At 39.3% G+C, this 25944-nt stretch overlaps 1 protein-coding gene across 5 annotated transcripts in view; it reads right to left on the reverse strand.

Moving 5' to 3' along the window:
- Nucleotides 1-25944, reverse strand: part of LOC124360905 (solute carrier family 22 member 21-like) — a 71033-nt gene that overhangs the window by 10657 nt on the left and 34432 nt on the right. For 4 of the 5 annotated variants that reach the window (XM_046814903.1, XM_046814902.1, XM_046814904.1 and 1 more), the window contains exons 2-7: nucleotides 13298-13440; nucleotides 8963-9203; nucleotides 7213-7319; nucleotides 5442-5596; nucleotides 2851-3019; nucleotides 1689-1834 (exon numbers count right to left, since the gene is read on the reverse strand). In XM_046814903.1, the coding sequence (XP_046670859.1) occupies nucleotides 1689-1834; nucleotides 2851-3019; nucleotides 5442-5596; nucleotides 7213-7319; nucleotides 8963-9203; nucleotides 13298-13440 (961 nt within the window). Of the gene's footprint in view, nucleotides 1-1688; nucleotides 1835-2850; nucleotides 3020-5441; nucleotides 5597-7212; nucleotides 7320-8962; nucleotides 9204-12880; nucleotides 12974-13297; nucleotides 13441-25944 lie in introns of those variants that run through there. The other variant, XM_046814905.1, reaches the window with a different exon arrangement.

Below are 25944 nucleotides of genomic sequence, written 5' to 3' on the forward strand. Positions count from 1 at the left end.
CCCTTCCCAACCTGGTTTTTATCTTTCTGGAACAAAGTAGCATGAGTGCTATTGTGTGCAGTAGCGACATACAGTCCTAATGTTAATCATGTCTTACACACTTGATACATATTTTAATCACAATTTGTTTATCTAAGCTTTTTTCTCTTGTATTTTTAGAGTAACCAAGATTTGCATCGAAAATATTCTAAGTGGTACTTTAAACCATACCCAATAATACTAATTTGCTGAGCGTCAGCGAAGCCAATCACTCTTGGGGCTAGAAAAATACTATTTCTGTCTGGCCGTCTGTCTTTTGTCTCTATCTGTATGTACCAAAAAGACTGAACAAGACGAAACCTCTATATTTCTATATGTCTGAGGAACACGACTTCGAAGATGGTGCATGTCACTCTATGGGATTTAGCTAAGCGTTAAGGAATATTTTTACAATGTTCTTATGGGTAACCATTATGACAATGAGAAAATAGAAGAATAAATAAACTTAATACACCCACAAGAGATTCAAACAGTGTAAAAAAGTACCCAAACTATTCAAACTTATACAGTATAATTTTATGGCTACTTGGTGTGCAGATATTTTAATTAACTATCGATATGAAACCCGGTTTAATAATCTAAAACTTGAATGTATCATGTGGCAAGATATCTCGACAAATAAATTCACCTGTAGAAATTTCTAATTTATACATTGATGAGAATAAGTTCTATAATGGTGTATGTCCAATCATGCAGATTGGCTGAGCGTCGTTAAACCATCTGGAGAATGAAATGAGCTATAAGTTTCTGTATGCAAGCTCAGCGAATCCTGTTACGACACCCGATGTGGGGTACTTCTACCTTGTATTAAAACAGAATAGTAAATACATTGTGCCCTCTACAATTTCTTACCTCTGCAATTTCCTATAGTGGGTATTACAATACCTCCATACTATGGAACTTGATGGCATTCTAAAACCTGCAATGATCCAGCTTCCTGAGACAACGTTTCCCAAATGATCACAATAAGTAGTATCGTGTACGGTGTAATACGCTCGTAATCTCTTACATATAATTCAGCAATTTCAATGAGTTAGTGGACAACATACTTAGATAAAGGGCAGAGCATTGAACTATCCTTCCTTGGTCATATACCCAGATTGGTGGAAGCTGGAACGTTCAAAATTGATCTTGTACGAATGTTAAAAGTTTCAGGATTAACTTGGGTTTGGTTGCTAAGATTCGCCAACGTTTAGTATCATTAAAAAATATTAGTTTCTACAAGAACATTAGCAACAAATTAATAAGGTGTATTACAAAGTTACGTCATAAACAGGTTAATTTTAACTAGCTTAACCTAATCTAACCTAACCTACCCTACCATAAGATAACATAACATAAACTAACATAACCTAACCTAAAATAAACTAACCTATCCTAAACTAACATAACCTAATAATTTCATTCTCTACAAGAAAATTGCCAACGAATTAATAGGCAGAAATTAAAAGTTACGTCATTAGCAGCTTGATTTTATAACTAGCTTAATCTTACCTAACATTACCTAAACTAACATAACATAACCTAACCTAACATAACTTAACTTAACATAACATAACATAACATAACCTAACATAACCTAACATAACCTAACCTAACCCTAACCTACTTTAACATATCATAGCCTAAAGAACCTAACCTAACCGTACCAATCGGTTTAGGAGTTCGAAGGTCGGTGAGGACGTTCTGTAGACTATTTTCAGTCTTGTTTATTTTGGCAATCTTGTTGAAGATAATTTCTATATCGTCGTACCTGCCTCGCGTGTACAGCCAGCGCACCGACTCCGGCAGTAACCTGGTAACAGATGCAGGTATGTCAACAACTGTTGTATTTGTTTATAACAGTGTTTGTTTATTCTTCTGAAAACCAATAAGAAGTATGTCTATTAATGATACTACAAACTATGAAGCGCCTTGAAAAGCACTTTATGTACTGTAGCCTACATCTCTAGTAGTCGTTAATGCGAACTCTACGGTGACAAGAATATTTGTTACCCGTAGTTAGTCTGTTTTAGAGGCTCCACAAAAACCCCTTTCTAATCTAATATATCAAAAAAGACCTAAAAATACAAAACAACTTAAAATATTTCAGTACTTTTATATTTTGTAGCTCAGTCGTTTGAATTTTTTATTACAGAACGAAATTATATTGTATATAAGAAATATCATAAATTAGTACACATTTATAATTCTAAATAAGTAAATTTTGAAAATAATCGTAACGAGAAGTTCACTATAATTATAAAATGTATTTATTTTAAGCAAAATGTGTTTTTTATGGAGAATTGAAATGTATTTATTACTTTAACGAGATATTTTAAAGTTAATATAAAAATTCAAATTCAGCGTGTCCTTTCAGAACATGATCTAGGATAATTATATAATTTATTTGTGAATCTAAATAAAAATAATTGCATCACTACACAGCGGTGTATATATAAATTATTAGTGATATGTGCATTTCATTTCCACCAGTCTAAATTTGTTACTATATCAAATTATTGGCATTTTAAATGCATGGTACAACTGTAGTATCAAGATGGAAATAGAGATTTTTTACATGTATATTTTCGGATAAACGGCATTAGTATCTGTATCTGTATATCCTCAAATGAAGGAACATCACAGAGTGCAGGAGAACCGTCCGACGTTCTCAAACACGTTCCGCGATGAACAGAACACGACACGGGGCTATTGGGCACTTGAACAGTTGGCAGTAACGCTGAAATAAACAACTGTTGACTTGCAAAGCTTTTTGTGTAAAGTTGAAATACGCTGGCTAATAAGGGAATTTTTATTTAAAATCTGTACCAATGAAGAGCCGCCACAGCCAACATTGGGATGTAGAAGAACCTCAGAAGAATTCGCCAATCCTGCACGATCCACATGTAGCACCCCATGACCACTTCTCCCATCGCGAAGTACACGTTGACCAGCATGCTGCCCAGGAGACGTTTGCTTGGCGAGAGAGTCTCCAACCCTGAAATTAGAAAACACATTGTAAATTATCATCTCATATAGGCAGTACACATTACGTAGGATTTTGATTCTTGTGGAAATAAAAATCAAACCAGTATGATTCAGTTTCGTAACTCTGTTGATCAAATCGGCGATGGTTGGTCTAGACCGTACAGCGGTTATGGTTGAGAAGGTTAGCCAAGCAACTCAGATGGTTGACCGCTAAACGATATTGACTGCCTACATGAACGGCCATAGAGGTGATTAGGAAGTCACATCCTACACAGCACTTCACGTCACGCCACGCCACGCCACGCCACGTCACGTCCAGTTTTGAATGGTCTCCCGATTCCGTGACTTGACATGACATTGCTGTGTTGCAATTTCCATTTGATTTAACGTATAGCACTTTGTCAAAATGTACGTGAAGTTGCCTTGTAGCTTATTTCTTGGAAAAATACTACTCAACAGAATACAATTTCTATCTTCACTTTGTAAATAAGAATTCTTTCATTGATAACTGCTTTAAAATAAAGTTTCCTAGGAATTGTCAAGATCGCTGAAAATGTAATGTACTCACTTATAATTATACGTACTGAATATAATTTGAAACAAGACTTACAATTCACAGGAGTCATTGACTCTGTATTGTAAAAATACTGCTACTAGCCTTGCTGCTAACGCTGTGGCCAGTAAACAACATACATGATTTAAGTTACTTGAAATTGGGCTTAAATTTATTAACAATGGAATAATAATTTTAATAATATTGCGTCTTCTTAAAAAAAGTTGGATTGGCTGATTTTCAACTCAACACGAAATAATAAAGAAGAAATCAGTGTTCAGGTCGTTGATTCCTCTTCTCCTTATCCCACGATAAGCAAGTGATTTGTTTACTTCCGCCACCTTATCACAATGCCTCCTACAACATCCAACACTTTATATCTGGGCATTGACATTTCTTACTTAAAATAAAAAATACTCTCTTTGGGGTTTCATCACAAGACAATAAAATTAATACTATTATTTATATTGTTTTGTGACATATATTTAATTATCGCAAAGCGAAGTTTCGATTGCTACTACCGTGCCGTGCTGCCTTGAGTAAGACCTGAGATAACTTTGGTACAGAACTGTTTATCTGTTGAACGAGACAGTCTATTCTATTCGTCTCGGTAAACAAATTATCGCGAAGCGAAGGTTTCGATTGCTACTACCGTGCCGTGCTGCCTTGAGTAAGACCTGAGATAACTTTGGTACAGAACTGTTTATCTGTTGAACGAGACAGTCTATTCTATTCGTCTCGGTAAACAAATTATCGCAAAGCGAAGTTTCGATTGCTACTACCGTGCCGTGCTGCCTTGAGTAAGACCTGAGATAACTTTGGTACCGAACTGTTTATCTGTTGAACGAGACAGTCTCTTCTATTCGTCTCGGTAAACAAATTATCGCAAAGCGAAGTTTCGATTGCTACTACCGTGCCGTGCTGCCTTGAGTAAGACCTGAGATAACTTTGGTACCGAACTGTATGTCTGTTGAACGAGACAGTCTCTTCTATTCGTCTCGGTAAACAAATTATCGCGAAGCGAAGGTTTCGATTGCTACTACCGTGCCGTGCTGCCTTGAGTAAGACCTGAGATAACTTTGGTACCGAACTGTTTGTCTGTTGAACGAGACAGTCTCTTCTATTCGTCTCGGTAAACAAATTATCGCGAAGCGAAGGTTTCGATTGCTACTACCGTGCCGTGCTGTCTTGAGTAAGACCTGAGATAACTTTGGTACCGAACTGTATGTCTGTTGAACGAGACAGTCTCTTCTATTCGTCTCGGTAAACAAATTATCGCGAAGCGAAGGTTTCGATTGCCACTACCGTGCCTTGCTGCCTTGAGTAAGACCTGAGATAACTTTGTTACCGAACTGTTTATCTGTTGCGCGAGAGAGTCCCTTCCATTCCTCTTGGTAAACAAAACTTACTCAAGTACCACTGCCAAGTAATTCCTGACATTTATTCACTATAATTATAAATAGCGATAAAATTAAAGACTATTCAATTTATAAGGAATACTTGCATTCAAAAACGGTAATTCAAGACTTAGTATAAGTCCAAAGAGAGTTGTTTGTACATCCTTCAACAGCATCACAGTTATGTAATCATTTATATAATGATAATGTCCTTGAGAGTTCTATTGTGAAGAAGCGACCCTGAGCTTGCTGAGCGCTGAAACACAAAAACCTCCTGCTGCAGTTCACTTGTTCCCTTCCTTATGAGGTTTACACTTCCTTATAATCACGGTCGTTCAAAAGCAATAACAATACGTTCGATACTTAAACCATGTTTACATAGTTTTCACCAGATATGTTGTACTGTTATGATTATGACCAACATTCTAGCCTACTTATGTTATAGCGAGTTGCAGCAGAGTTGTACTGTAGTAGTAACATACCCAGCAAGAAGGCAGGTCCGTAGACGGTACCTGTGACCAGACCGTTCAGGATCTCAAGAGAGGCCAACATCTCGTAGTTGACAGCGAAGGAGCGGATGATGCCTACACAACATATGAGGACTGCCCCGTACACCATTACAGTCTTCCTGCCCAATCTGAAAACAAAATCACATTTTCTTTTAGATATTTGTTTGTCAGTTAAAACGTGAATTAGAGATAGACGGGTTGAGGAACAGCGCTCGAGTTCGGAGTCCAATCACGGAAGTTGTGAGTGCGGTACTATCGAACATTTACAACAGGACTGGTATTCAGTAAACCAATAAAGAACAAACGCCTCTTTCACCCATTCAGTTGAAGAAGCTGCATTAAAAACTCCCTTAATTTCAAAATCTTCCGTTGAACTGACACGCCCTTACGCTGGTAGTAGATATAATAGTTCTAAACCTCCATAGTAGAGACACTCCGAGCCTAATGTTTTGTTGATTAATCCGTTTGCAATAGAACACTGCATTTACAGTAGGTCGCGATAGTAAACCTCTCAGCCTACCGTTTACCGAACCGGATAGTGAAATCCTGATAGGGAAACGTTTATTCCACCATCGCGCACTCTAGTGTAGAACTCTTAATAGCCGTACTGCGGGCGTGGCCGTACTGAGACACGAACTAGCCATCCAGCAATCTAAACTTTCTACCATTGATTTATCATACTCAAACATTTGGATTTGACATAGAAAGCCTTTAAGCACTACTGAAGCCTTTGTTGTCACAGAAGATCCATATCCACTTTCCTGTGTCTTGAAAATTTCTCACTAAAGTCATATTATGCAGATATTTTTAATACCAACACACCATAATTCAAGGTGAATATAGGATCCGTAACTACTTCAGCCTTGAATTTAGTTCCATTCCACCTTCGCTTAGTGCAGTGTCTGAAACCTTGAAGGTCGGCGACGACGTTCAAAGCGAACTCATTAAATTGTTTCGACATAAGAGACTACCTGCAGCCATCTGCTGTAATCCAGATAAAGTAGTATTCTGATTGTCTCAGTTTGTGCAAGGAGTTCGGTTTAAACGTCTTCTTCGCCGATTTATAAGTAGCTCTCCAGACGGACGTGGACTCCAGATTCCAGGACTCAAGTCTGTGGCAGATTAGATTTCAGACACTGCACTAAATGGAAGATAAATGGAACTAAATTTAATATTCACGTTGTATTAACCCTTCCCTCCACCTTAGCTTACATTTGAACGCCAAACGAAGAGTAAAAACAATACACTTAGGCGGATGTAAGTCAAGGTTACGCACTGCCCGATCCACCTGCTTAAGAGTTGTTTGAAAAAATCAGTTCAAATTTTGTTAACAATGGAATTTAGTCAGTAAGAGCCAAATGGTTGACTCTGTGGCTCTCTATCTGAAAGCCACGAAAAGACAAAAGGATATAACCGATGTCAGCTAGCTTGCCAGTCCTGTGCCACCGACCAACGACCTATATCGCCTTCCACTGCTCCTGATACCTTAATGAATGCTTAATACTATTGTGATCATTTTGTGTTTTCCATGCTAGTTTTAAAATACTTTATGAAATATTTCTCAAATAAACATGGTGATGTACAACTAAAACAATATTTTGTGACAGGAAATTAAACAAATATTTGAATCATAACTTATAAATACAAAAATAATTAATGAACAAATTTGAATATAACTTGTTAATCTAATACTGTGAACTGATAATATAGATAATATAGATCTGCAGATAAAAACTAAACGAACCTATCAGAGATAAGACCAACAAGCGGCAGCCCCACGAAACTGGTCATTACAGAGAAGCTTCCGAGAATAGTCAACTTCCAGAAGTCTTTTGGACACATGATGTTGAACTGTGAACAGACACAATGATTGTAAGAAATCATTAAAATTTCAAAATTATCAATAAAATTAAGCAAACAACGAAAATGTAGATTCAAAGGAGAAGATGAAACAATAACCTTATATTACTCTAATACCTTTTATACCACCTTTTTTGCAGGCCAGATAGGATATTGGTAGTTTCAGAGACCAATACTGAGGTTACACATTAATGCTGGAGGCATAGTATACACTGCCTAGGAGTAACTACATATTGCTTGCAGGCCAGAGAGGATATTGGTAGCTCCAGAGACCATTACTGAGGTTACACATTAATGCTGGAGGCATAGTATACACTGCCTAGGAGTAACTCCATATTGGTTGCAGGCTGAGAGGATATTGGTAGCTCCATAGACCAATACTGAGGTTACACATTAATGCTGGAGGCATAGTATACACTGCCTAGGAGTAACTCCATATTGCTTGCAGGCCAGAGAGGATATGGGTAGTTCCAGAGACCAATACTGAGGTTACACATTAATGCTGGAGGCATAGTATACACTGCCTAGGAGTAACTCCATATTGCTTGCAGGCCAGAGAGGATATGGGTAGTTCCAGAGACCAATACTGAGGTTACACATTAATGCTGGAGGCATAGTATAAACTGCCTAGGTGTAACTCCATATTGCTTGCAGGCCAGAGAGGATATTGGTAGCTCCAGAGACCAATACTGAGGTTAAACATTAATGCTGGAGGCATAGTATATACTGTCTAGGAGTAACTCCATATTGCTTGCAGGCCAGAGAGGATATTGGTAGCTCCAGAGACCAATACTGAGGTTACACATTAATGCTGGAGGCATAGTATACACTGCCTAGGAGTAACTCCATATTGTTTGCAGGCCAGAGAGGATATTGGTAGTTCCAGAGACCAATACTGAGGTTACACGTTAATGCTGGAGGCATAGTATAAACTGCCTAGGAGTAACTCCATATTGCTTGCAGAGGGATGTCGAGGGTCAAAATCTTTACAGGTCATAGGATCTCTAAAGAAGGATAAACCACGCCTTCGAGGTACTGATAAACCTGCTGGATAATCTTGTGATGGCTGCCAACAAACAGCCTCCAGATTTCCTCCATTGCAATAAGTACATTAGAAATGTTCCTATTGTCTAATGCTCTCTGAACACATCCAGACTGCAGCTTTATCCATATCTACCCTGTATAACTTTTAACTCGTTTGTCATGATAAAACGAAGGTTCATGTCCTCATTAGCTTCCTCATATCATGTACCTCATTACATTATGCAAGATATGCACGTGTCTTATATGTTGCCAGCGAGCATTATCACTTAACCACACTAAACACGAATTTGTTCGGTAGCCGATTTAAGAATCAGTCTCGTCAGTAAAACTATCTCTTCTAATAAGTAAGTGTAAGACCAAGTAGCATTGATAGTTGTATGATCGTCTTATCATATTGATCGTGTATTGTTCATGGGCAAAATTGATTGAGAAAAATTTCAAAGATGTTCTTTTCGAATCTGATTCAAAAGGTATATTCACTCCTCAACATCCATCTTCTGCCTGTTCAGTGTATACAAAAGTTCTGAACGGATTGTAAAGAATGGGATATAATATAAGTGACAAGAGAATGTGAAGAGAAGGCAACTCACATCATGAGCGATGGATCTGGCCGACTCTGCGAACACCCACTCTTGACACTCCTGGGTGACGTTGAGGTTGAAGAGGTCGGCAGGACAGGACGTGTTGAGGCCAACCGTGTTGTTGCTGAGGGGACGGTATCGCAGACAGTTCTCTGGCTCGTGGTCCTTATTGAGTGGCACGGCGTGGGTAAGCCAAGGGGTGGAGAACGAGGCGTCACCTGTAGTACCTTCACACTCGGGTATCCGACACCTACACACACATACAGGGGTGAGACTGATTCAAAAACACATTTATAGATTAGCATTTTCTTGGTTATGTATGGGGACTATTGGGGATTCAATACTCCTAGAAAAAAAAACAATATAGCCTGCGTTACTTCAATAACCTTAGTGAATTCAGAAAGGAATATTAACTTTGTACAAGTTCATCCAATTTCCAGATAAATTAATTGGAAGAAATGTATGCCGGCTGCTGGTTCTGGCTGCGTTCCTCTTAAGCTGTGTAGAAACGAGCTGGTCAGATGGTGGATATGAACATTTCGGTTTAAAGATTTTATGATACAACAAATAAAGAGAACATGGGGGATTTAAGAAGATGTAAGGCTTAGAATGGATCAGGATTTATTGCACGTTTCCATTAGCTATCAATACGTTTTGCGCCTGTCCCATCAAACCACTGAAGTCAATTATAGTCTGTTGGCATCACATCAATCCGGGTTGCTAACTCGGAGTGTTCCACATCGCTGGGTCCTGCCACACGTCACCCAACTCGCCACACCGACTGATGGCATCACATCAATCCGGGTTGCTAACTCGGAGTGTTCCACATCGCTGGGTCCTGCCACACGTCACCCAACTCGCCACACCGACTGATGACATCACATCAATCCGGGTTGCTAACTCGGAGTGTTCCACATCGCTGGGTCCTGCCACACGTCACCCAACTCGCCACACCGACTGATGGCATCACATCAATCCGGGTTGCTAACTCGGACTGTTCCACATCGCTGGGTCCTGCCACACGTCACCCAACTCGCCACACCGACTGATGGCATCACATCAATCCGGGTTGCTAACTCGGACTGTTCCACATCGCTGGGTCCTGCCACACGTCACCCAACTCGCCTCACCGACTGATGGCATCACATCAATCCGGGTTGCTAACTCGGACTGTTCCACATCGTTGGGTCCTGCCACACGTCACCCAACTCGCCACACCGACTGATGGCATCACATCAATCCGGGTTGCTAACTCGGACTGTTCCACATCGCTGGCTCCTGCCACACGTCACCCAACTCGACACACCAACTAATGGCATCACATCAATCCGGGTTGCTAACTCGGACTGTTCCACATCGTTGGGTCCTGCCACACGTCACCCAACTCGCCACACCGACTGATGGCATCACATCAATCCGGGTTGCTAACTCGGACTGTTCCACATCGCTGGGTCCTGCCACACGTCACCCAACTCGCCACACCAACTGATGGCATCACATCAATCCGGGTTGCTAACTCGGACTGTTCCACATCGCTGGCTCCTGCCACACGTCACCCAACTCGCCACACCGACTGATGGCATCACATCAATCCGGGTTGCTAACTCGGACTGTTCCACATCGCTGGGTCCTGCCACACGTCACCCAACTCGCCACACCGACTGATGGCATCACATCAATCCGGGTTGCTAACTCGGACTGTTCCACATCGCTGGGTCCTGCCACACGTCACCCAACTCGCCACACCGACTGATGGCATCACATCAATCCGGGTTGCTAACTCGGACTGTTCCACATCGCTGGTCCTGCCACACGTCACCCAACTCGCCACACCGACTGATGGCATCACATCAATCCGGGTTGCTAACTCGGACTGTTCCACATCGCTGGGTCCTGCCACACGTCACCCAACTCGCCACACCGACTGATGGCATCACATCAATCCGGGTTGCTAACTCGGACTGTTCCACATCGCTGGCTCCTGCCACACGTCACCCAACTCGCCACACCGACTGATGGCATCACATCAATCCGGGTTGCTAACTCGGACTGTTCCACATCGCTGGCTCCTGCCACACGTCACCCAACTCGCCACACCGACTGATTTCATCACATCAATCCGGGTTGCTAACTCGGAGTGTTCCACATCGCTGGGTCCTGCCACACGTCACCCAACTCGCCACACCGACTGATGGCATCACATCAATCCGGGTTGCTAACTCGGAGTGTTCCACATCGCTGGCTCCTGCCACACGTCACCCAACTCGCCACACCGACTGATGGCATCACATCAATCCGGGTTGCTAACTCGGAGTGTTCCACATCGCTGGGTCCTGCCACACGTCACCCAACTCCCCACACCGACTGATAAGATCACATCAATCCGGGTTGCTAACTCGGAGTGTTCCACATCGCTGGGTCCTGCCATACGTCACCCAACTCGCCACACCGACTGATGGCATCACATCAATCCGGGTTGCTAACTCGGACTGTTCCAAATCGCTGGCTCCTGCCACACGTCACCCAACTCGCCACACCGACTGATGGCATCACATCAATCCGGGTTGCTAACTCGGACTGTTCCACATCGCTGGCTCCTGCCACACGTCACCCAACTCGCCACACCGACTGATGGCATCACATCAATCCGGGTTGCTAACTCGGACTGTTCCACATCGCTGGCTCCTGCCACACGTCACCCAACTCGCCACACCGACTGATGGCATCACATCAATCCGGGTTGCTAACTCGGACTGTTCCACATCGCTGGGTCCTGCCACACGTCACCCAACTCGCCACACCGACTGATGGCATCACATCAATCCGGGTTGCTAACTCGGACTGTTCCACATCGCTGGCTCCTGCCACACGTCACCCAACTCGCCACACCGACTGATGGCATCACATCAATCCGGGTTGCTAACTCGGACTGTTCCACATCGCTGGCTCCTGCCACACGTCACCCAACTCGCCACACCGACTGATGGCATCACATCAATCCGGGTTGCTAACTCGGACTGTTCCACATCGCTGGCTCCTGCCACACGTCACCCAACTCCCCACACCGACTGATGATAACATCACATCAATCCGGGTTGCTAACTCGGAGTGTTCCACATCGCTGGGTCCTGCCACACGTCACCCAACTCGCCACACCGACTGATGGCATCACATCAATCCGGGTTGCTAACTCGGACTGTTCCAAATCGCTGGCTCCTGCCACACGTCACCCAACTCGCCACACCGACTGATGGCATCACATCAATCCGGGTTGCTAACTCGGACTGTTCCACATCGCTGGGTCCTGCCACACGTCACCCAACTCGCCACACCGACTGATGGCATCACATCAATCCGGGTTGCTAACTCGGACTGTTCCACATCGCAGGGTCCTGCCACACGTCACCCAACTCGCCACACCGACTGATGGTTTCACATCAATCCGGGTTCCTAACTCAGAATGTTCCACATCGCTGGGTCCTGCCATACGTCACCCAACTCGCCACACCGACTGATGGTTTCACATCAATCCGGGTTCCTAACTCAGAATGTTCCACATCGCAGGGTCCTGCCACACGTCACCCAACTCGCCACACCGACTGATGGTTTCACATCAATCCGGGTTCCTAACTCAGAATGTTCCACATCGCAGGGTCCTGCCACACGTCACCCAACTCGCCACACCGACTGATGGTTTCACATCAATCCGGGTTCCTAACTCAGAATGTTCCACATCGCTGGGTCCTGCCATACGTCACCCAACTCGCCACACCGACTGATGGCATCACATCAATCCGGGTTGCTAACTCGGACTGTTCCAAATCGCTGGCTCCTGCCACACGTCACCCAATTCGCCACACCGACTGATTTAGAATCAGACAAGTTTTGGCCCAACCAACCAATCCGTCCCCATATCAGTAAGCCTACCTGTGAGGGATGTTCATGGTAGTGAAGATATACTCGGTTGACTGAAAGCCACAGAGGAGAACAGGGAAATGAAACATCGTGAAGTAGACTATCTGGAACTTGCTTACCTACCACTCAGTCCCCATATCAGTAAGCCTACCTGTGAGGGATGTTCATGGTAGTGAAGATATACTCGGTTGACTGAAAGCCACAGAGGAGAACAGGGAAATGAAACATCGTGAAGTAGACTATCTGGAACTTGCTTACCTACTACTCAGTCCCCATATCAGTAAGCCTACCTGTGAGGGATGTACATGGTAGTGAAGATATACTCGGTTGACTGAAAGCCACAGAGGAGAACAGGGAAATGAAACATCGTGAAGTAGACTATCTGGAACTTGCTTACCTACCACTCAGTCCCCATATCAGTAAGCCTACCTGTGAGGGATGTTCATGGTAGTGAAGATATACTCGGTTGACTGGAAGCCACAGAGGAGGACAGGGAATAGAAGCATCGTGAAGTAGACTGTCTGGAACTTGCCGAATTGTCCCAACTCCTTCAACATGGCATCCAGGTCCATCTGTTGGCAGAGTTTTATATTAATAAGCCTCATCTACTGCAAGGAGATTTCGATACAAAGTAAACAAGTTACTAACCAATAAGAAAAAAGTAACAGCAAATGTTAGACAATGTTCCCAGGGCCATTGGCCAGAATCCTCTTTGGCGTCCAGAGTTAAACCGATAAAGGCGTGTGAAATTGATGTTTATAAATGCAATGATGGATTGGGAATCCATATATGTTTATAGACTAGACACCCATCAAGTTCACTATAGAATTCCAAGGTTTATTCAATATACCCTTGTTTACTCGTCAGAGTGCTGGAACACACCTAGTATGTGACGGAAGTCTTTGAAAAATTATATACATCTTACATACAAAATTACATTTAATATGTTCTACTAATTTTAATGAGGAATGAAAATCCATTGATATAATATTATTTTAAGAGTCTCTTTTACTATTTAGACTTTTTCTTAATTGCTTTCTTAATTCTTGTGAAGTCACTATATTTTTAAATAAGAATTGTATAAACTTTTTTTACTTAAAAAAGAAATTTATAAAATTTACGACGCATTTTTACTTTACATTAGCAAAATATGTGTTTAGTACTTTTCCTTTTATTTTGATAAAATTACTTATAAATAAAAATTAAAACCTAGTGCAGATGGGTTCGATGGTTCAGAGAAAACCTCAATTATGTTTATTTCGGTTTTCAATAAAAACGTTATCTAAAGATACCCACTTACACTTATTGCTATATATGCAAGAACACTGACGTCAGAGTGTAATACGCCCTAGGTTGGTACTACTGTATTGCCAGTCTCCGTATTACGACACCAGGTTCGGTCCGATATTTACAGAAGCAAGCACGTTCACTCGAAGGTCGTCAAAGTTATTGCAAATTTTACGGCTTGTTAGTTATGGCACTGGCCTGTTATCCTTATAGTCATATTTCCTATCCAACTGGGGGAGGTCTAAGTATGGAAGTATAAGTCAGGACAAGCGAATACACTGAATGTAAATAGTAAAATAAAGACTGAACGAAGGTACACTTTATGCGAAAAACTGTATAATTACCAATAATAATTCTTATAATCAAGTATATCTAAAGTACTAGTTGATACACGGTTTAGAGGTGTTTCTCCTGTCATTTTGTATAGAATTTTCTTGCAAAACAAATTTTCTTTATTTTTTAATATTTGCTTCATCTACTATCTTGCTAATCTTTGGAATTCAAAAGAAGAATTTCTCCTAAAGAAAGGAATTAATTGCAAGCACCATTAGAGTGGGGGTCGAAAAGGGAGGTTATCGAAAAAGTTAAAAATATAAAACTTAAACTCATTTTGTAAATAAAAATGAATCGTTAAATGTGTTAATAAGCGCTAATCTCAGGGCTAATTCTTCTTGTAAAATATTCTTTTAAAACCGAGAAAGGTTTATATGAAGAAAAAGATCGGAAAAATTTCCGGAACATGATATTGTAGAATTCGGAAAAAGTAATGATATTTATGTATCTAATCCAAAATTAACTGAAACCAAACATCTGTTAAAACTTTCAGCTGAATTCGTCAAAGAGGGCGAACCATAAATTAAAATGTAAACGTTGTAACAGTGCTTGATCAATAATGTAAATGGGGACAACGAATACAAAGTTAGTATCTACGTTTTATCCCATATTTTGCCAGAAGCGAATTTAAAGGAACCAATGCACTGGTAAAACTATTTAAACTCTATTATAAACCCCAACGGACAAAGCTGAAACTATTTTCACATGTCATTCGAAAGTGGTTGGCTTCTAAGACGTTGTAATTATACTTGTTGGCTTATTTTCTCTACGTATACGTCTTATCTTCATCGAGCCAAAAGGCATACCCTACTATGGCATCGAAAATATATTAAAAGTCGTCATTTTAACCAGAATGGATTTCCGAGACCTAAATATAAATATGTTCTTGATCGAAATATATGTCAAGAACTGGAAGAAAAACTTTTTGATTGAATATTTCTGAGACCAACGAGTATTTATTTTCTTAATCAGAGCAGCAAGGCAAACTCAGATATGGCTCTGAAACAATTCATACTTGCGCAGAACCTGATATAAGAGCGATGAAGTTTTCATTCTCTTAACTATGAAAACTGAAATAATATGTACTGGTGTATGCCTACTTACGTTTTAAATGTCATAGGACACTATTATATTACGTTATAAGTGTTTACTAAGTGGATAACTTTGATTTTGAAATCTGCGTGCGAAGCCGCGTGTAACACCAGTCTTAATAAATCTGTCATTTTTGTGATTATTGATAAAATCCTGTACTTATATTTAATGGTATAAACCAAAATCGTGGTACCGTGACATCCTAACATTTCTATAGAGCACCGAACTAGTGCCCAGAGCACCGAACTAGTGCACATAGCACAGAATGGGGTAACAACACATATCATATTGTTATAGAAGGTGGTTAACATAAGTCATAGTTTATCTTTATTAAATATGGTTTATTGTACGGTTTATACAGTTTAAGGAAGCCTAGATGGAGGAAACCTGTCAGAGTTCATTCAAAAGTGGGTGAAATAAAAAGATCTATACTGCACTACGACCAAACACTTCAAATATTTTTATTTTTTAATTTTCAAGTTTTAAGTTTACTACTAGAAACGATGAAGTCTAGATTCAAACAATAACATTTTACACTTAATAAAAACGATTGGGCTCACTTACATCTAAATGTACAAAATCACTCAATCATTGCTACCATTGTCCATGAGAATAAGCTAAGTTGTCTCACAACCATTGCTAGCATTGTCCATGAGAATAAACTAACAACCATTGCTAGCATTGTCCATGAGAATAAACTAACAACCGTTGCTAGCATTGTCCATGAGAATAAACTAACAACCATTGCTAGCATTGTCCATGAGAATAAACTAAGTTGTCTCACAACCATTGCTAGCATTGTCCATGAGAATAAACTAACAACCATTGCTAGCATTGTCCATGAGAATAAACTAACAACCGTTGCTAGCATTGTCCATGAGAATAAACTAACAACCATTGCTAGCATTGTCCATGAGAATAAACTAACAACCATTGCTAGCATTGTCCATGAGAATAAACTAACAACCATTGCTAGCATTGTCCATGAGAATAAACTAACAACCATTGCTAGCATTGTCCATGAGAATAAACTAACAACCATTGCTAGCATTGTCCATGAGAATAAACTAACAACCATTGCTAGCATTGTCCATGAGAATAAACTAACAAAGCATTGTCCATGAGAATAAACTAACAACCATTGCTAGCATTGTCCATGAGAATAACTAACAACCGTTGCTAGCATTGTCCATGAGAATAAACTAACAACCATTGCTAGCATTGTCCATGAGACAAAAACTAACAACCGTTGCTAGCATCATTGCATTGTCCATGAGAATAAACTAACAACTATTGCTAGTATTGTCCATGAAGATAAACTACGCTGTTCCAACCATTGCTACCATTCCCCATGATAACAAAATCAAGCTGTCTTAGAACTATTGCTAGCATTATCCATTAGAATAAACAAAGATGTCTCACAACCATTGATAGCCTTGTCCATGAGAACAAACCTAGCCGTCTAACAATCATTTTATACCATTATTTATGAGACAAAGCAACCGGTATTATAACAATTGCATTGTTTATGACAACAAAGTAAGCCGTCTTTCAAACTTTGCTAGCATTGTCCATGACAGCGAACAAAGCTGTCTTATTTTCCTTACATTTACTTTTCAAATAAGGAAACAGGTATTAAAAGTAAATATGGCTGTAGATAAACCTGCATTGTAGTTATCTGTTCAAGTCTTGAGTAGATGCGCGAAAATGCACTCACTTAACATATGTACAGGATAAAGTTCGTAAATCACCACAACTACGTCACCTGCTATCGTAGTACAACATACAGGATAACATAAATGTTAGGGAAACACGATGTTACATTTGTCAGTTGCACGTGTGTTCTTCATGTGATCACTATGGACAGTGTATTTATTGTCAATACACTACTATGTTGGCATTGGAGTACAATATCATACCATTTGTCAGAATTAAATTCTCCACATTATATATAAGCATAATTATTCGTATGCATATTATATACATACATACATGATGACTATACACAATGTTCATATATATATATATATATATATATATATATATATATATATATACACGATATATGTATATATATACACGATATATGTATATATATACACGATATATGTGTATATATATATATATATATATATATATATATATATATATACATATATATAATCCAAATAAAGTAATAATCCAAGTAAAAAGTGTCAAAATTGTTTGATTAAAATATTTATCCTCATAACCTCGGAGGGGTAAATAAACTGGTTTTTTATGTTTAGGGGTGTTTATCCTGTCATCTTGTCTAGTATTCTACAGAATAATCTCAGTAGTAAAGAAACATTGGTTATAGAGAAGGAGCCTACTTTGTACCAACACCCAAATTTAACTTCATGAATTTTTCCAGAGGCTCTTAAATTTGTCCTTCCGGAACAAGAATCGCCTAACAAAAATCTATTCCACACGCTGAATGCAAATTCCAATCCAAATAAGACCGGACCTCCATATCTGCCACAGGCCCGTAGAGCAATAGCCAATGTGACTCAACCTTCAATTACTGACACTTGACAGGTCAAAGAAAATTCCACAATAAATTAACGAAGGGTGATTTAACCTTTGAAGAAACCAAAGTGTAGTAATTTCGTGTACTGATGATGTGTATTCCATCGTCATTTTACATATTAACCGTTAAATTTCTGAAACTGAACAAATACACATTTTAATATTTTACAAACCGATTGTCGGAGCGAAACCTGTTAGGTTGATGGAAAATATAAAAGAATAATTTTACAAAAAGACCCTAAGTTATCAATGCGGAATCTAAATTTACTGCTTCAAAAAAGCATCAAGGAAACATTTACACCGACTCCAGTAAGAGCCATTTTTCCGTATCATCAACTGAACGTACTCCTTGTAATGTAGACGAACTTGTTCAGCCCTCTGCTAAACAAACTTGGACTCTTATGTGAAATCACATATGGTTTCATTGAAAGACTAGGTGTAATCGAAAAACCACTTCCGAATAACTTTGTCAGTAAATATTGCTGTGCAATTACTTTATACCAACATTTCTCATGCCTTTTGTAACTTCATAAAACAATAACGTCTTTTTTCAGCAAGCGTTCTTCAAAGTTACAGACTCTGATTTACAATACAACTCTTGTCATAGCATACAGATAAATAATCATTCAAATATAAAACTAAATAAAATTGTATAACAATATTTTTGACAAGATTTTTAAACGAACGGTAACTAAGGCTCTTCAAAGCAGGGGCATTGTATATTTCCGGTCCAAAACGTCTAACAGGTTTCTTCCCGATTTCTAGACGAACCCTTGGCAAATGAAGTAGGCCGTCTTGTCGAGAACTTGAGAGTGTTTATTTCATGCCTGAAAATTAGTTTCTTCCTGAGATATTCAGGCTTGCCAGTCTGAATAATTTTGTGAAAAAGTTAAACAGTTTGCAAGTCACAGAAATCTTTATCGATAGCACCTTAGAACTTAACCTAAATTCACTGATGTGATCAAATTTTTTGAGACTGTAGACAAATCTCAGAGCTCTATTTTGCAATCTAGTGTGAACATTACATTTTCCCGAGTAAAGCAACGAGCGAAAGATGAAAGAGCATAGTACACAGTAGGAAAAATTGTTGAGCGGACAATTTTCAACTTAGCAGACACTGGCAGTATTTTTACACATCTCTATAACGTCTTCAACTTGATCACGATGCTTTTATATATAGATTTTACATGACTCGTAAAATCAAGATTGGAATCCAGTGACTCCAAGGATTTTTTGAGAACTGTCCATAACCAAAGGTTTGGCATCCAAAGTGACTAACTGACTAATGTAATTATAACGTGATTGACAATTCAAAGATGACCCGTCACATTGAAACAGAAGGGCAAACAAATCCAAAGTGACGAACTGATTAATGTAATTATAACGTGATTGACAATTCAAAGATGACCCGTCACATTGAAACAGAAGGGCAAGCAATTCCAAAGTGACGAACTGATTAATGTAATTATAACGTGATTGACAATTCAAAGATGACCCGTCACATTGAAACAGAAGGGCAAGCAATTCTAAAGTGACGAACTGATTAATGTAATTATAACGTGATTGACAATTCAAAGATGACCCGTCACATTGAAACAGAAGGGCAAGCAATTCTAAAGCTAATACAAGCGTCAGAATAACTTTCCTAAACATGATACTAAGTATACATAATTATACATTTAGGAGAACTACAACTAAACAGTACCGCAGTGGGAACCAGGATGTCATCTTGCCTCTGCATGAGTGACCTGGGGGTTTTCTGAACTTTCAGGCACAAAAACATCTTGCATGAATAAGATATGTATAATTATTTGACAACATGAGAATACCTTATTGGAAACATTTATAAAAACCCTCTACTTATGTAATTTGCTCTATTTATGTAGCAATCATCCCTAATAACCGTTATATTTTCAGACGGTTTTATAAAGTTCGGCTATAAACATGAAAACACTACCAAGCATTACTGGCACAGTAGCAGCTGCCATCCTGTTGGAAACTCAAAGAAAAACAATAATTAAAATAACCCAATTAAAATACCAAAATTATATTGAAAAACCTGCTAAAACTATTACAAAGGAATATTCTAAAAATTGTGTTAGTGATAAAAGTCATAGGTCAAAAAACCATAAAAGCATCACTTAAACAATATTATATAGATATGATCAATAATTTAGTACACAATATTTTCCTGGACCAAAACTAACCTAACAATGTTTTAAGAGCAGTTTATAACCTTGTAGAAACACCCCCTTTATAAAAATTAGTTCAATTATTCCATATAAATTATTCTTAGCAAAGCCTCTAACTCGAAGAATATTTTGGCAAGGTCTAACTTATTGCCTAACCGAATAATTTCAAATTCAGTTGAGTCTACAATGTGTTTGTTGGGTCACCGTTGCTGTACAGATAGGTGTTGTGTTGCATGGAAAAGTACAATAGATTATAAACTATTCCAACACAATGTGTATATTGTTTCATGACATTCCCAACAGCACGATCCAGTGATAAGCTCCTGGAAGAGTGAGTCACGATAGTAAAAACAGCTGATTTCCACTGCTAAATAACAATCATTGCTGGCTCGTTAAACTACTGCACATTTATCAGAGTCGTGACTTCGGGCAGATTCTGTTTTATATCCAATTAAGAAACGTGTGAGTCCACGTATCACAGATTAACTCTCACAAATGGGTATGAAGTATGGCGTGACTGTGCTTGTGGTTTGGTGCAGTACAAAGTGATAATAATGGTAAAGTTATATGGCCACAGGCAGGATTACAGCACTTATTCTCTAGTACACTTCCAAAGTCCGACACCTTAGATCCCCGACATCCCAATGTATGATATTGTTTAGCCATTTAAAAAACTAAAAATCAACAATATTGGTCTGTTTAATATGATGTGACTGCTAATCAAAACTGGTGTCGACTACCTTGTATTTTAACTTAACCACCACTTTAGTAAATGTAGGACTGGAAACGTTTTCTTACTTTCAAAAATCGAAAAGTTTCCAAATATGTTTTTGATCGTGCAGTTATACGAATTATTGCAGTTTAAACTTCTGTACGAAAATTAATAGCGATAACATATTAAACTATCCACATGTTTATCTAAAGTTTGTGTGTTTTACAGAAACATTAATAAATTATAGAAATCTTTGGGCAAAAAGAATCAGAGAATTTCATGTACACCATTAATTAAATATGTATGCATTATGTCCGACTGTATTACCTGATCTTTTCGCTAAGTACTAATATTAGGTTTGTTTGGTAATTAGTAAGCAAAACAAAACATTTTCTGGCAATAAGAAATGTAAATTTGAAGAATTAAAATTTTAAGAGCAACAGACAAAAATGATAACTTTGTACTTTCAGCAGTAGTTATAAGATATGTGCGGCTGGTGAACAACAGTAACTAACTCTGAACACTTAATACAGAATGCGCGTTCAATAATCACACTCACCGAGGTCAGTGTTAAAGAGATAGCTGCTATCGTCACATAACTTTGCTTGTTGGATCTAAATAAACCGTACATCGGTTCTGGCATCACAACTAAAAACTTTTACAGTCATAGTTCAAGACATACAGATGTATTTATTGCTACTTTAGCCCACCGTCAAGATATATACGGCTGGTGAACAACAGTAACCTAACTCTGAACACTTGATACGGAATGTGAGTTCAATAATCACACTCACCGAGGTCAGTGTCAATGAGATAGCTGCTATCGTCACATAACTTTGCTTGTTGGATCTACATAAACCGTACATCGGTTCTGGCATGACAACTAAAAACTTTTACAGTCATAATTCAAGACGTACAGATGTATTTATTGCTACTTTAGCCCACCGTCAAGATATATACGGCTGGTGAACAACAGTAACTAACTCTGAACACTTAATACAGAATGCGCGTTCAATAATCACACTCACCGAGGTCAGTGTTAAAGAGATAGCTGCTATCGTCACATAACTTTGCTTGTTGGATCTAAATAAACCGTACATCGGTTCTGGCATCACAACTAAAAACTTTTACAGTCATAATTCAAGACATACAGATGTATTTATTGCTACTTTAGCCCACCGTCAAGATATATACGGCTGGTGAACAACAGTAACCTAACTCTGAACACTTGATACGGAATGTGAGTTCAATAATCACACTCACCGAGGTCAGTGTTAAATGAGATAGCTGCTATCGTCACATAACTTTGCTTGTTGGATCTACATAAACCGTACATCGGTTCTGGCATCACAACTAAAAACTTTTACAGTCATAATTCAAGACATACAGATGTATTTATTGCTACTTTAGCCCACCGTCAAGATATATACGGCTGGTGAACAACAGTAACCTAACTCTGAACACTTGATACGGAATGTGAGTTCAATAATCACACTCACCGAGGTCAGTGTCAATGAGATAGCTGCTATCGTCACATAACTTTGCTTGTTGGATCTACATAAACCGTACATCGGTTCTGGCATGACAACTAAAAACTTTTACAGTCATAATTCAAGACGTACAGATGTATTTATTGCTACTTTGGCCCACCGTCAAGATATATACGGCTGGTGAACAACAGTAACCTAACTCTGAACACTTGATACGGAATGTGAGTTCAATAATCACACTCACCGAGGTCAGTGTCAATGAGATAGCTGCTATCGTCACATAACTTTGCTTGTTGGATCTACATAAACCGTACATCGGTTCTGGCATGACAACTAAAAACTTTTACAGTCATAATTCAAGACGTACAGATGTATTTATTGCTACTTTTGGCCCACCGTCAAGATATATACGGCTGGTGAACAACAGTAACCTAACTCTGAACACTTGATACGGAATGTGAGTTCAATAATCACACTCACCGAGGTCAGTGTCAATGAGATAGCTGCTATCGTCACATAACTTTGCTTGTTGGATCTAAATAAACCGTACATCGGTTCTGGCATCACAACTAAAAACTTTTACAGTCATAATTCAAGACATACAGATGTATTTATTGCTACTTTAGCCCACCTTCAAGATATATATACGGCTGGTGAACAACAGTAACCTAACTCTGAACACTTGATACGGAATGTGAGTTCAATAATCACACTCACCGAGGTCAGTGTCAATGAGATAGCTGCTATCGTCACATAACTTTGCTTGTTGGATCTACATAAACCGTACATCGGTTCTGGCATGACAACTAAAAACTTTTACAGTCATAATTCAAGACGTACAGATGTATTTATTGCTACTTTGGCCCACCGTCAAGATATATACGGCTGGTGAACAACAGTAACCTAACTCTGAACACTTGATACGGAATGTGAGTTCAATAATCACACTCACCGAGGTCAGTGTCAATGAGATAGCTGCTATCGTGACATAACTTTGCTTGTTGGATCTACATAAACCGTACATCGGTTCTGGCATGACAACTAAAAACTTTTACAGTCATAATTCAAGACGTACAGACGTATTTATTGCTACTTTGGCCCACCGTCAAGATATATACGGCTGGTGAACAACAGTAACCTAACTCTGAACACTTGATACGGAATGTGAGTTCAATAATCACACTCACCGAGGTCAGTGTCAATGAGATAGCTGCTATCGTCACATAACTTTGCTTGTTGGATCTACATAAACCGTACATCGGTTCTGGCATGACAACTAAAAACTTTTACAGTCATAATTCAAGACGTACAGATGTATTTATTGCTACTTTGGCCCACCGTCAAGATATATACGGCTGGTGAACAACAGTAACCTAACTCTGAACACTTGATACGGAATGTGAGTTCAATAATCACACTCACCGAGGTCAGTGTCAATGAGATAGCTGCTATCGTCACATAACTTTGCTTGTTGGATCTACATAAACCGTACATCGGTTCTGGCATGACAACTAAAAACTTTTACAGTCATAATTCAAGACGTACAGATGTATTTATTGCTACTTTGGCCCACCGTCAAGATATATACGGCTGGTGAACAACAGTAACCTAACTCTGAACACTTGATACGGAATGTGAGTTCAATAATCACACTCACCGAGGTCAGTGTCAATGAGATAGCTGCTATCGTCACATAACTTTGCTTGTTGGATCTACATAAACCGTAAAACGTTTCTGGCAACATCCCAACTAATAAAATGTACAGTCATAATACCAGACACAGCAGATCATTGTCTCTAGCAGTGGTAAAGTAAGTTTGATTTTGGTGTACTCCGCACCTGTGATAAATTGATCCTGTTAACCTGCTGAATATCTCACAACGATGACTGTAGTGTAGAGGTACTTCTAATGGTCTGGTACATTGTCTCTAGCAGTGGTAAAGTAAGTTTGATTTTGGTGTACTCCGCACCTGTGATTAAATTGATCCTGTTAACCTTCTGAATGTCTCACAACGATGACGTACTTCTAATAGTCTGGTACATTGTCTCTAGCAGTGGTAAAGTAAGTTTGATGTACTACTGTGATAAATTGATCCTGTTAACCTGCTGAATATCTCACAACGATGACTGTAGTGTAGAGGTACTTCTAATGGTCTGGTACATTGTCTCTAGCAGTGGTAAAGTAAGTTTGATTTTGGTGTACTCCGCACCTGTGATTAAATTGATCCTGTTAACCTTCTGAATGTCTCACAACGATGACTGTAGTGTAGAGGTGCTTCTAATAGTCTGGTACATTGTCTCTAGCAGTGGTAAAGTAAGTTTGATTTTGGTGTACTCCGCACCTGTGATTAAATTGATCCTGTTAACCTTCTGAATGTCTCACAACGATGACTGTAGTGTAGAGGTGCTTCTAATAGTCTGGTACATTGTCTCTAGCAGTGGTAAAGTAAGTTTGATTTTGGTGTACTCCGCGCCTGTGATTAAATTGATCCTGTTAACCTTCTGAATGTCTCACAACGATGACTGTAGTGTAGAGGTGCTTCTAATAGTCTGGTACATTGTCTCTAGCAGTGGTAAAGTAAGTTTGATTTTGGTGTACTCCGCGCCTGTGATTAAATTGATCCTGTTAACCTTCTGAATGTCTCACAACGATGACTGTAGTGTAGAGGTGCTTCTAATAGTCTGGTACATTGTCTCTAGCAGTGGTAAAGTAAGTTTGATTTTGGTGTACTCCGCGCCTGTGATTAAATTGATCCTGTTAACCTTCTGAATGTCTCACAACGATGACTGTAGTGTAGAGGTGCTTCTAATAGTCTGGTACATTGTCTCTAGCAGTGGTAAAGTAAGTTTGATTTTGGTGTACTCCGCGCCTGTGATTAAATTGATCCTGTTAACCTTCTGAATGTCTCACAACGATGACTGTAGTGTAGAGGTGCTTCTAATAGTCTGGTACATTGTCTCTAGCAGTGGTAAAGTAAGTTTGATTTTGGTGTACTCCGCGCCTGTGATTAAATTGATCCTGTTAACCTTCTGAATGTCTCACAACGATGACTGTAGTGTAGAGGTGCTTCTAATAGTCTGGTACATTGTCTCTAGCAGTGGTAAAGTAAGTTTGATTTTGGTGTACTCCGCACCTGTGATTAAATTGATCCTGTTAACCTTCTGAATGTCTCACAACGATGACTGTAGTGTAGAGGTGCTTCTAATAGTCTGGTACATTGTCTCTAGCAGTGGTAAAGTAAGTTTGATTTTGGTGTACTCCGCACCTGTGATTAAATTGATCCTGTTAACCTTCTGAATGTCTCACAACGATGACTGTAGTGTAGAGGTGCTCCTAATAGTCTGGTACATTGTCTCTAGCAGTGGTAAAGTAAGTTTGATTTTGGTGTACTCCGCGCCTGTGATTAAATTGATCCTGTTAACC

This window comes from Homalodisca vitripennis, chromosome 4 (assembly GCF_021130785.1).
Source record: "Homalodisca vitripennis isolate AUS2020 chromosome 4, UT_GWSS_2.1, whole genome shotgun sequence".
In the NCBI taxonomy this organism is placed as follows: domain Eukaryota; kingdom Metazoa; phylum Arthropoda; class Insecta; order Hemiptera; family Cicadellidae; genus Homalodisca; species Homalodisca vitripennis.